This window comes from Hermetia illucens, chromosome 4 (assembly GCF_905115235.1).
Source record: "Hermetia illucens chromosome 4, iHerIll2.2.curated.20191125, whole genome shotgun sequence".
NCBI classification, from domain to species: Eukaryota; Metazoa; Arthropoda; class Insecta; order Diptera; family Stratiomyidae; genus Hermetia; species Hermetia illucens.
The window spans coordinates 94,470,582-94,482,399 of NC_051852.1; the positions used below are offsets into that span (position 1 = coordinate 94,470,582).

Below are 11,818 nucleotides of genomic sequence, written 5' to 3' on the forward strand. Positions count from 1 at the left end.
ATATAAAACGCATTATAAGATTTCGGAAAGTTCGAAGGGAATCGTACTGTTATTAACAAAGTTATCGTAGGTCAAATTTGACTACATCGTATAAATTCAGTGTAACCTGAGACAGCATATAATGTCTTTATTGTTAAATAAATAGTCTAATAAATAAAATTCGTAAACACTGTGACTTACCAGCTACGTACGAATTGGAAGGTCCTGTGATTAATTATTGGATGTGTGCACAAAATCTTCTGGTTTTTACAAGTCGTCACGTTTATCCGCTCAAAGGCGATTCTTCAATATCTGCTAGCTCCATGCAGTCAAGGGTGGGAAAAGCCTTCTTGGAAGACCGCTGAGAAAGAATTAATCCATGTTTAGCTTGCCTACAATAGGGGTAGAAAAAATAAAAACAGCCGACAGATACGAAATCAAATGCTTATAAAAGGTGTATGTAAAGGTATGTGAATCTTTTTTCATTCGTTTTTGTTTTTATTTTATTCCTTATTCAGCTTGTTAACTAAAGACTGGAAGAAAATCTAATTCCTTTTCATACAAAAAAAAATCGACTGTTTTTCAAAACAAAAAGTCCAGGGGGTGGCAAAAATGGAAGCAATATTTATTATTAGTATTTATTCTGTTTATTTTAGATTTCAGATAACAAAATGTCGTCAAGCGATGTAAAAATGTTCACTACATAAAAAAAGGAGGAGCAGTAAGTTTGAAAGACGTTGGAGAATGTTTTGGAGTCTCTCTTTAAGCCGTATTGAGAGTTAATGCAAAATGGGAAAATACTGGTATCAAACAAAGGCGAGAAGCGAGTGGGCGAATATTAAAGTTAGAAGAAAAGCTTAGACCACCTCCAGTGGAAGATTTGCCCAAAACCGGTAAAGATATTCGAAAAGCACAGGCCAGAAGCTGCAATATTTAATGGTCAAAATTTACGGTCCAGCGAATTTTGGGACAATATCTCAATGGTAATTATCCTAAATTCGATAATATTGTTTTTTTTTTTTTGAAGAAATAAACTTATCACTGCAGGTCCTTTTAAAATTTGCTTCCGAGTATCAGCATTGGTCGATTGCAAATTGGGGTCGCCCTTGGAGTGACAAGAGGTAAATACAGTTTGTCCCCCAGCGATGGTATCTGGTACATAACACATAAAGGATTAGCGACCCCATCTGAAATGCCAAGTATTTTAAATAAACCACTTAGGGACCATCTGGGGTATGATCTAGATAATTCACTCATTTTCTGATTTGTTCAATATTTATCGTAGGTGGCTTTTCGCATGATGAAGTTAGTTTTTTCACGAGGGTTGTGGGCATTGTAACCGTCCAAACTTAATGTCAGATTTTTTAACAAAATATGTTCCCGTGTGCTGATGAAAAATTACTGAGCATTAGATTCAAGGTTATCATTGTGTAAAAACGTTCATTTGCTTATGTCAATCATTAGATTGAGTCAAAAAAAAATTGTCCGTTCCAGAAATCCGATCTAAACCGCATTGGGAATCTTTGGAAAGTGCTAAATCAACTGTTCGTATTCAGGTATTTTCTCAAACGGCGGAATCGATGTTTGTTTCACAGAAAGAATGGACGAAGACGCCGATTGATGTCCGTTTGTAAACTCGGTGCCCTGCAAATGCAAGCTAGGGTCAAAGGCAAATGGCCATGCTACTACATATTAATAGAAAAAATGCCTGCCAGTTTGAAATTTATTGTTTATGTGGTTTTAATAAATAGGTTAATAAGTAGAAGTAGCAAGCCTGCAGTAACATGCACGGCGTAGAGTGCGATGATAGTGAAACTGAAGCACCGTCTAACTGTGTGGATGCCTTCTACTCTACTAAGGAGTGAACAGGAAACACTAATTACCAGAAAGGTTCAATCTATTATACTTCCATAGAAAGAAGAATCCGGATTTCCGATTCCGTTTCGAAACCATATTCCTAAGCTGCTAATGAGTTATCCTTCTGAACTAAAGAAGACCGCCTGGGCAACTGCATTTCACAACCGGATAGGAAAAAATCTGGGCGGCCAATGTTAATAGAAAATGGGTTTTTGGGTTTTTTTCAAAAACACACCCTCGGCAAACCTAATTGAAAGTTTATTCAGGATTATTCACCGTGAACTGTTACCACCTAATTAAATCTCAACAACCGAAGTATACTGTGTCAAGCTTCAGTGTTTCGCTAAAGTTGTAGACGAACGTCCATCCCTTGTGAATAAAGGTAATGCTATACTTCACCATGACAGCGTCAGGTCTCACACTGCTGCATTCACTCAATGAAAAATCGCTTAGTGAGGATTGTATACACATTTCATTTAAGCCTTCTTAATTGTACAAAACAGGGATTTTAGTGATACCAGACCGGCTAAGTCTTCATTGCAGCCGGATATGATAATGAACGGTGTGGAATAGTTAAAGAAGAAACTCCTACTCAATCTAAGGACTGCATCGTCGAAAGGCATCAAACGTTGGTTTGAATACGTAGGTGTGCACTGTAATATATTGCCTACGAAAGCACGAACAACTAGTTCGGTCGGTAATGTACCTCTCTCAACGATGTGTGGGAGAATTCTTGACGAAACCTGAAGGGATCTCTGATCTGCCACCGCTCAGCAGAAGCTTTCTCTCGCGTAATTGCGATGAAACTTTAGAATAACTTAGTGACCAAAATAACTCCAATGCCTTGATGCTTACGCCTAACGCAAGTAAAGAAGACGTGTAGTAGTGAAGTATAGATGAGATTCAATGCTTCGCAAAGAAATTTCCTGCATTGCAAAGCGGGGTTAATCGTCACCTCCCAACCTTCATGAATGTGAGAACATATAAGGGCGCCAACATAGACTCGTAACACGATCTTGCTAGCATGGTACTCCTAGTTCAAATAACAACACCATTTCGAAGATACAGAAGAAATGGATGCTACAGTGCAGCTAAGAGAGGCTCCTAAAAATGAAGCATCTAAAGTTACCTCTACAACCACCCGAAAAGCAGTATCATTATTACGACTAGTTGCACGATGAACATAAGCTGACAACATTTGCTGCATACCGGGCAACGCAGAAATTTTAGAGCATGTGACACGCGCAGATATTTATCACAAACTCTGTCGATTATAGAAGCGAACTTGAAAAATATCGAGGCAACCAGGAGCGGAAGTTTTACCAACAAGTCAGCAGGATGAAGCCATATAACCTTCGGTATTCATTATGTCTAGACAAAGAGGGAAACCTGATTTCGGACAGATTGGACATATTAGAGCGATGGGTTGAGCGCCACTGCTCATCAACCAAAATATCGGCGAATTAAAGGTCTCACCAACAGAAAACCATCACCAAGCAAGTATGCAACAAGTTGCACGATTCGTCAGCTTAAGAACCATAAGACCCGATGGGATTGCAAATGAACTGGTTAAAAATGAAGTCGCGAAGCAAACCAATACCTAATAACTCACAATGAAACATTATGTATCCCTTACATAAAAAGTTGGATATCATACTGTACTGGTAATTATAGAGATATCACGTTGCTGAGTATCATTTATAAGATATTCTCAGCTGTCTTGTTAGGGGGATAGGGCCATACACCCCGAACTTCATCGGCCCACTCGAAAGAAGCTGCTCTCTTGACAAATCAGCAACAGATCAGATTTTCTCTGTGCGTCAACCGATGGAGAAACGGTTGGAATATGGACATCAGCTGCACCATCTCTTCATCGACTTTAGGGCCTCCTATGATATCTAGTTGCCATTCATTCCTTGACGCGGAAACCACACCTACGCGCTATCGTTCGCGTTCTGCTGAAATACGCTTCACCTCCTTCACTGCTCTGCACCAAGTGACCTTGGTGCGACCTACGTGTCGGTCAACTTAGGAAAATGAATTCCATTACATGGCACTGCCAGCAATGAATTTCGTCCCTCTTTAATGTAAGCCCTACCCATTGCTACGTTTACCTTGCGATTACATCGCCCACAGGTGTGCACCGATTAAATCCTCCATCTGAAATAATATTATTATTATATTATTATGGCGGAAGCGGCTTGAGCACTATTGATTTGTCGTTCAATATCCAGTTATGTACCACCGTCGGCAAAAAATAAGCTTGACAAGTGTATAAATTGATCAATGCGTTCGATGCGGTCCACATTAATTCAGATAGGGTGAGTGCGATGATCTGTTAGACTGCTACTTTGGTTTTGTTGGTTTTTATTTTTACCTGCTTCTCTTTCCAAATCCAGATCCATTGGTCAAAGTCCAAGGTCACGATGGGCGGCGCAGTCAAAGTGTTTGAGGAAAGATGTCATAGTTCATTGCACAACTTCACAACCTCCGGACAGCCAGCAAGAAAAACCTGACCAAACAGAAGAAGAAATAATGTCCGCGCTGTTCTAAAACTATCGGTAGGGTTTTGATGTAGTGAATGGAGGGGACCCAGATCGGAAACCAACTTGCTCTCTATAGATCAAACTTTCAACATGTTCCTTTCTATGCCACAGGATTATTTGATCTATTATAGTTCCGACGGCCACAAAAGATGGAGCTTCATAGGATGTCGGATCGCTAAAAACAATGGTAACTGGTTCCTTCCACCTCTTCTACTGTTCACTATCGACGATGAGGGGTCGGCTGTTGGCGTTTTTCAAAGGACCACCAAATGAAATCTACTGCTGGTCGCGAAGTGGTCAATCTGATTATCAGTTTCGACCAGTTGAAATCCAACTGATCTTATGGCGACTTTGTACTACAATAATATGCCACCAACAAAGGGGCGGTGGAAGCTGTAAAAATCCACTTACCTTCGACCAGTATTACTGCGGTCGCCTGGATTGTCAGGCTCACCTTGGCATTCAAATCGCCAATCAACATTACAATATCAGCTTCAGGAATCCGCTCCTGAACGTGACAAAATTGTTCGTAGAAACCATTTATTACTAACTAAACCTGCAAATTTCAATAAGTGACTTGGATCTCGTAGTCGAAAACCGGCTCCGTAACTGGTGGTATTAATCCCACAAAAGATTGTCGTCTGCTACCACCTGGCTTTTCAGAGTACAAAATCACATTGTCATTAATGCGGCCCATATCTTCGCTTAGGCCCAGAATATCTAACTTATATTATTTGAATTCTTGCTAGAATTGAAGAAAGTGGGCACTCTGGAGACCCTCAACCCCGCTGCCGAGGAGCGGGTGTATATTTTATAAACCAATCGTAGCCGTTTTCTATAAATTTCAAGTCAATCCGAATGAAATTGACTGAGATATGATCTTAGAATGTTTAATTACATGGATTCGCACCCAAAGAAGTGCTATAGAAACACGATACACAAGGCATTAACATTTGCGCAGAACGCACTGCGATCCCGACTCGACGTCAAAACCGGATGATTCATTTTTGGTCCTGCTTTTTTTGACAGCTTTCACCTCCTGTGTATAGTCTTCTTGGTAGTACCAAATCGTTCGACTTTTTCGATAAAAAAAAGGCCACTTGATAGTCCAAAAACGCTCGCTTTTTTTTAGCGAAAAATCGAACGATTCAATTTGACTGTCCACCATTTTGTGGAAAATACATATTTTTTAAATCGTTCCATCAAACACTAGCTTTACTGTCATTTAAGTAAATACACTTTTTGGTTCAGACGATCCATTTCGCCACCATTTTGGTCATTGTTTTGCGGTGAAATATTTTTTTACCACGGTTTGTAACGTAGCGGTGAAATATTTTTCAATAAAAAAATACCGAAAGTTGATCAATGTATGCATTTTAAGTTGACATAATTGTTTTGAAATTTTCTTAAAAAAATAGGGTTAACTTTATCCATTAAGTACAAAATTTAGCTACAATTCTAAATTATAGTTTATATATAAAACACAAAATTTGTTCGGAAATTACTGTGGTTACCACAGTCGTCAACGATCTGACTATATATCCTAGACTGCCAGAATCACACTGATGTGGTTACTCTAACTTTCTAAAGAGTTACATATGGACAGATATGCTAGGCACACTAGAAAACTCATTTCTCGCGCCAAGCTATCTCTTGCGATATTGAGGAATTATCTGAAAGACGTTCCCTGCTTTATGGGACGCTAGACGGCCAAAGGACGATGGAAATCACGTCGGGAGTAGCATAGGGATCCATCCCACGGCCGGACCTCTGGAACGCTTCGTATGATAGTCTGCTGAGACTCGATATGCCCGAAAAGTCAGGCCTGGTCGGTTATCCAGACGACGTTGCGGCACCTGTTGCCGGACGCACTGTTGAATAGGCGCAAAGCAGACTTGGCATATTGATGTGTGGCGGGTAAGCGGATTTATGACTGCTCACGGGTTCAGCCTTGCGCTGGAAAAAACCGAAGTAGTCATCTTGACCAGAAGGAGAATCTCGACCCTGCGTTCCATATCGATCGACGAGTCGACTATAAGGCTGTAGCTGCAGTCGCGGCCTTGAGTCGGCTAATGGCGAATGTCGGGGGCCCTACATCGACTAGGAGACGTCTCCTTATGGGAGCAACGCAGTCGGTTCTTCTCTATGGTGCGGACTTGTTTGTTTCCTTTGTTTTTTTCTTCCTTTGCAAAATCTAGTTCAAAGAACGAACCAGAAACTTTCATTCAGATAAAACAACAAATCATTATGAGAACTGTTATAAAATTTTGAAAGAAAGGAATTGTATTTAATAGTTTTAAAATTTGCCGTATTTGAACTAAAATGATCACCATGTTAGTAATTTCATCAGGATCAGCATTGGTCGTCAGTTTCTAGCTAATATTAGCCTCAAATTACTCAACTCTAATGGCTCATACGAAATTAGTTTCAAGTACAAATTAGAACATTCTCCAGACGAAATACTAAAAAACCATTTCAGCTGCAACCAATTTGCTTTTATGAAGGAAAAATATGTCCTACCCTCAAGTATAATTAGCCACTTGAATGCTTGGTTTTCAGGACAACGGAGGATGAGGATTTGGTTTCATTTTCTCAAGTGCGAGGCAGGTGATGACAAACCACCGCCAGTCCCTTGAAACACTGATCACGATGTGACATCGAATGCAGAGTTCATCCTAGATTGAATCATATATTTGTGAATAGAGGAATAGGTCTATTCTGTTCCTATTATCAATTGCAAGAGATCACTGATAGGGAGGCCGGTGTTGTTTGCAACAAAAGATTTGCAAAAACCAAAATATACCACAAATCCTCCAAGTGAATTGATCTTATCAGGATCTCCGATGCGCCCATAATAAAAACACAGACTCTATTATGTTCATTGGGTAGTGTTGTGGCACACCGATGTGCATACTCCAACAATAAAGTAACCGTGGGTTGACATTTTGGGACAATCCTGGAAAAAGGGAAATAAAAACCATAAATAGTCTTCATTATACAATGTAAGACATTAACCCTTAGATGGAACTTATTTCATGGTTCTCTTAGCATTTGAAAAAAAACACACTCTTATTAGGCTAAAAGTATACATACGCAGGTATATCTATAAAATGTCATACTAAACTGCAAACCATATTCGACTTATTAGACAATAGCCCCACATTCAAATGGTGATTAAAAAAGTATAAAAAGGTCACTTCTAAAGACTCAAAAACAACCTAGATAATTAGGTCCTCCCATGGGTTAAAGTGTTCAAACTATAATATCTCTCATCCAACTAGCCCATAGCAGGAACAAATCCTGACCAAACCCCATTCAGTGCACAACTATCCCAGCGATCGTGGACCGTACGTACAAAGGAATCATGTTGTTTCGGAAAACGAACGAAATGAGATCGAAATCATTGATAGTAGCTTCTGAAAGAATCTAAATCTCTCAACTCACAGTGTGTCGCACACAGGAAGAAAATGATAAAGAACATGAACAATGGAGATTAAAAGTAGGAAGACGATAAAACCAACGAGCCTTGCGATAATGATCAGGTCTTGGTCGTCGATTATGAAAAGGGATTCATGCCTTACTCGAGAGCCTGATACTTACAAATCTTAAGATTACACTCAGCCTTAAAAACTTGTGTATCTGATGACAAAGCAACCTATTCGACGAACAACACACATATTTAATATCTCTTATATCTCAGGACCGAGTATGGACAGGATTTGATGAACTGTCCTCGTTGATGGCATTCATTATACACTGGCTGCAATCTAGGGCTTCTGGGGCTGGGTGTATTGGTCGTAAATTTGACTGGCACCGAAATGTATACGAGGATGCTGTTGATACATCAAGATTTTATGTTGGAGATAACTTTTCATTATTTATTATATGTCTCCATTATAACTTCTGATTCTCGGTCATGAAATATTTGGGAAAGGTCTGGGATTTTGTTAACTAACATCTCTGACCACACAGTGGCCGTGCAATAAATTTGCTCTGCTGTCATGAGATTTCAGTAGTAATAAAATCCGAATGAATATGATGCCATTTTTCCTGCTCGTAAAATAATTAAAATCTTTGTTTTCTGAGGTAAGCAGAGCTTGGCGGAGATTAAACCCAGGTATACTAATAACTAAGAAAAATTGCAGGAATAACAATAGTAAAAAAGTTAGAATTTGCTAACTTTGAAACGAGAGAAGTGCTTCTTTTTTTACTTGATATGTAAATATACTCATATTAATCAAATGTCTCCTTTGGACATTTTTTATAGAAAGCTCAACATATTATTTTATTTCGGGTATTTCGGGAATTATGTTAGTGGTAGCATCTACATTACAATTATAATGTAATTTCGGAATGCATAGTAGATGTGAATGAAGTTTTCGTCGGCCTATCTTTCCAGAAATTAAAAAGACCATGTCCTCAAAGCAGGAACAATTGTAAAAGTAAAAGGTAAAAGTACATTAGTATATCTGCGCGATCGTGCCGAGATTTAAAGCAAAAGTCAGGAAACCGGAAGCTTGACGCTTCAGGTATAAAAAGGTTTTGTGTTTCCCTATGTGAGGAGCATAACGGAGTTCTCCATTGGCTGATAGCATTGACTCGAGATATTTAATTCGCTGAGTTCTGATTTAAATATCTCGGGTCAATGCTATCAGCCAATGGGGAACTGCGCAATGAAACTGATTCACGCATTGACGCAAGCTGGATGAAGTGGCATTCCAGAACTGGTGTTCTTTGTGATCGACGTATCAACGGACATCTCAAATCTAAAACATGCTAAATGGGGATTGAAAAGCTTCGCGATTACATCCAGATCAGAGATTTGATAAAATAAAATAGCGAAACCAATCACGACGAGCCGACCCCGCTTGTGAACGGGACAAAGACTGAAGACAAAGAAGAAGATATAAGGAGCGATGAATGCCTGACAGTTCCGTGCCATATAATTAAAAATTTTATTGGTCTCTATTTTTTAGAATGCGATTTAAATAAATCATTTGATGGGAAGCACTGTATTGATAATAGTCAACCTCATAGGCTTCAGACACTAACTTACAACAGATACAAACAAGTCGGGAAACCGGAAGCTAGACGCTTCAGGTATGAAAGGTTTTGTGTATTTCTTTTATAAAGAGATTTGGGTGTGCATTTGTCCCATTAGCATGTAGCACGTAAAATATGCATATATTATGTGAAAATAGCCACTTTCAAGTGAATTTGCAGAGAAGCGACAGCTTTGACCTAGTATTACTTTGTTAGTAATAGTGCGATTTTCACCAAATTTGGCAGGATCATGCTCTATGCTGTAGCCTATACTGTTGCAAAATTTTGTGATTCTAGGGTGAACTTAAGGGGGGTTTTCCTGTCAATTACTAAAAATTATAGTAATGTACTATTATTAACTTTATTTGACCAGGTATCGGTATGGAGGGTATTTCGGAGCCTAAGCTCCATATAGTGACAGCCCCCTGATTTTTTTCAGATTTTTCGGTTGTGTAGTTTCTGAGAATGGGTTCGTTAAAAAAATGACCACTTTCAACCGCCCGCACCCCCCACCTTTTCAACAAATGTCAAAACTAAGGGCGGCTTCGAAAAGTACTAATCGAGACCTTTAATTTGACACCCCACATGACTATATTTGATGAAAAAAAAATTTACACCCTCCCTTTGCATGTATGAGGACCCCCCTTTAAATTCGTCATAAAAGGATGTAACTCACTATATGCGTGAGCGTTCACAGTTCCTACCTTTCTACCAAATTTGGTGCCAATCGCTACAACCGTCTCCGAGAAAAATGCGTGTGACGGACAGACAGACAGACAGACAGACAGACAGTAAACCGATTTTAATAAGGTTTTGTTTTACAAACAAAACCTTAAAAAGAGCTGGAGAAAATTTGAACATTTCACTCGAGATTTTAATATTTCACTCGAATGTAAATTATTCTCGTTAATTATGACGTCAGCATCTTATTTGCATGACTTTGGAAGCAGTAAATCCGCGCAAGTTTGAATTGCTACAACTTTGGTGTTAATTGCCGGATTTCCATGGAACTTAGCGTGCATATGCGAGATATTGGCCTCTATGCTGATGTAAAATTTACTAGTTCTAGGATGAATCCTGGCGCTGATCCAATATCGATTGTTGCATTAAAGATTCTTATAGGATGAACCTAAGGGGGCTTTTCAGTAAATTTCTAAAAGTTGGCAATATACTATTAGTAAGTTTATTTGAGCAGATATCGGAACGAGACTTATTTTGAGGCCTAGTTTAATCTAAGAGCATCTTTTGGATTTTTGGATTGGGTGGTTTCCGAAAATGAATCCTGCCTCACTTTAAGTGTGTACATTTTGACTCCTTACTCATGCGCTCTGCAATTCACGTCAAAACTAATATCATATTCAGAATGTATTACTTGTGACCTAACATTTGATACCCCACACGACTATATTCGATGAAAAACAATTTTCCATCCCCCCTTTACATGTATGGGGAGCCCCCCTTTAAACTCCACCTAAATTTATGTGACTCGCTGTAAGCGTGGGATTTCATAGTTCCCATATGTCCACCAAATTTCGTTCGGATCGATTTAGCGGTTTTGGGGAAAAGTGCCTGGGACAGACAGACAGACAGACAGTGAATCGATTTAATAAGGTTTTGTTTTACACAAAACCTTAAAAAAGATTAACAGCTCTGAGATTAGTACTTTTTAAAAAGGAGTGATAAACAATGTATGCTGTTTTTGAAATAACGTGGATATAATATGTGCAACCATTTCCTCCCGTACTCGTAACTCCATTTAGCGCTCCCTTTCCCTTATTCGGATAGCTAAGGGGTTAGAACACAAGGCTGTGGTAGGAAGGTCGCGGTTCAAATCTCACTGGCAATAGGATGTGTATCCCAATTTGGCGAGCGCAATGCTAACCACATTGCCTTCTATAGGGCACTGTAATTCTGTACGTTGAATGAAGTACTCTAATACACTTCAAGGCCCTGATCCAATTGGGCGATTGAAGAACGATTTTTATTATCTGTTTTTATCCGAGCTGTCATAATCTCGGCAGATGCCAGACTTTACCTAATACAAGCACGTGGGTGAATTGCCTGAAATGCTTGACGAATCTTTGGTGCAACAAGGGACGGTAATATGTTGTACCTGCCCCCCCCCGTTATTTCGTAGTTGAAGCGGAGGTTCGTCTCCTCAGTCCACTTTATCCGCTGCATACGCGAAGGATGTGGCAAAATACTTGCAGGAGGCGGAGCAATTCTCCTAGTCGTCGTGGCGCCGAGATGTCGAACCGCCCCACGACAAACGGTCTCGACGCTCTGCTGCCTCTTACGGGTGCCCGACCCAGTTACCAAGTCAGACGACTCCCGCCGATTATCCGTACCGGACTTTAAAATTCTCCCTCTCCACGTTTTTGTTGGTGCATTTT

The 11,818-nt window shown here is 39.6% G+C and overlaps 1 protein-coding gene across 2 annotated transcripts; it reads left to right on the top strand.

Moving 5' to 3' along the window:
- The first annotated feature begins 1,268 nt into the window (after positions 1-1,268).
- LOC119655286 lies at positions 1,269-2,214 on the top strand. 2 transcript variants are annotated; one of them, XM_038061103.1, is made up of 2 exons: positions 1,269-1,398; positions 1,474-2,214. In XM_038061103.1, exons 1-2 carry the CDS (start codon positions 1,354-1,356, stop codon positions 1,774-1,776), a joined length of 348 nt encoding a protein of 115 aa, XP_037917031.1. In that variant the 5' UTR covers positions 1,269-1,353; the 3' UTR covers positions 1,777-2,214. The 2 variants fall into 2 exon arrangements, 1 of the variants encoding a protein (XP_037917031.1); XR_005249897.1 differs by having other exon boundaries at positions 1,272-1,409; positions 1,474-1,693.
- The last annotated feature ends 9,604 nt before the right edge of the window (positions 2,215-11,818 follow it).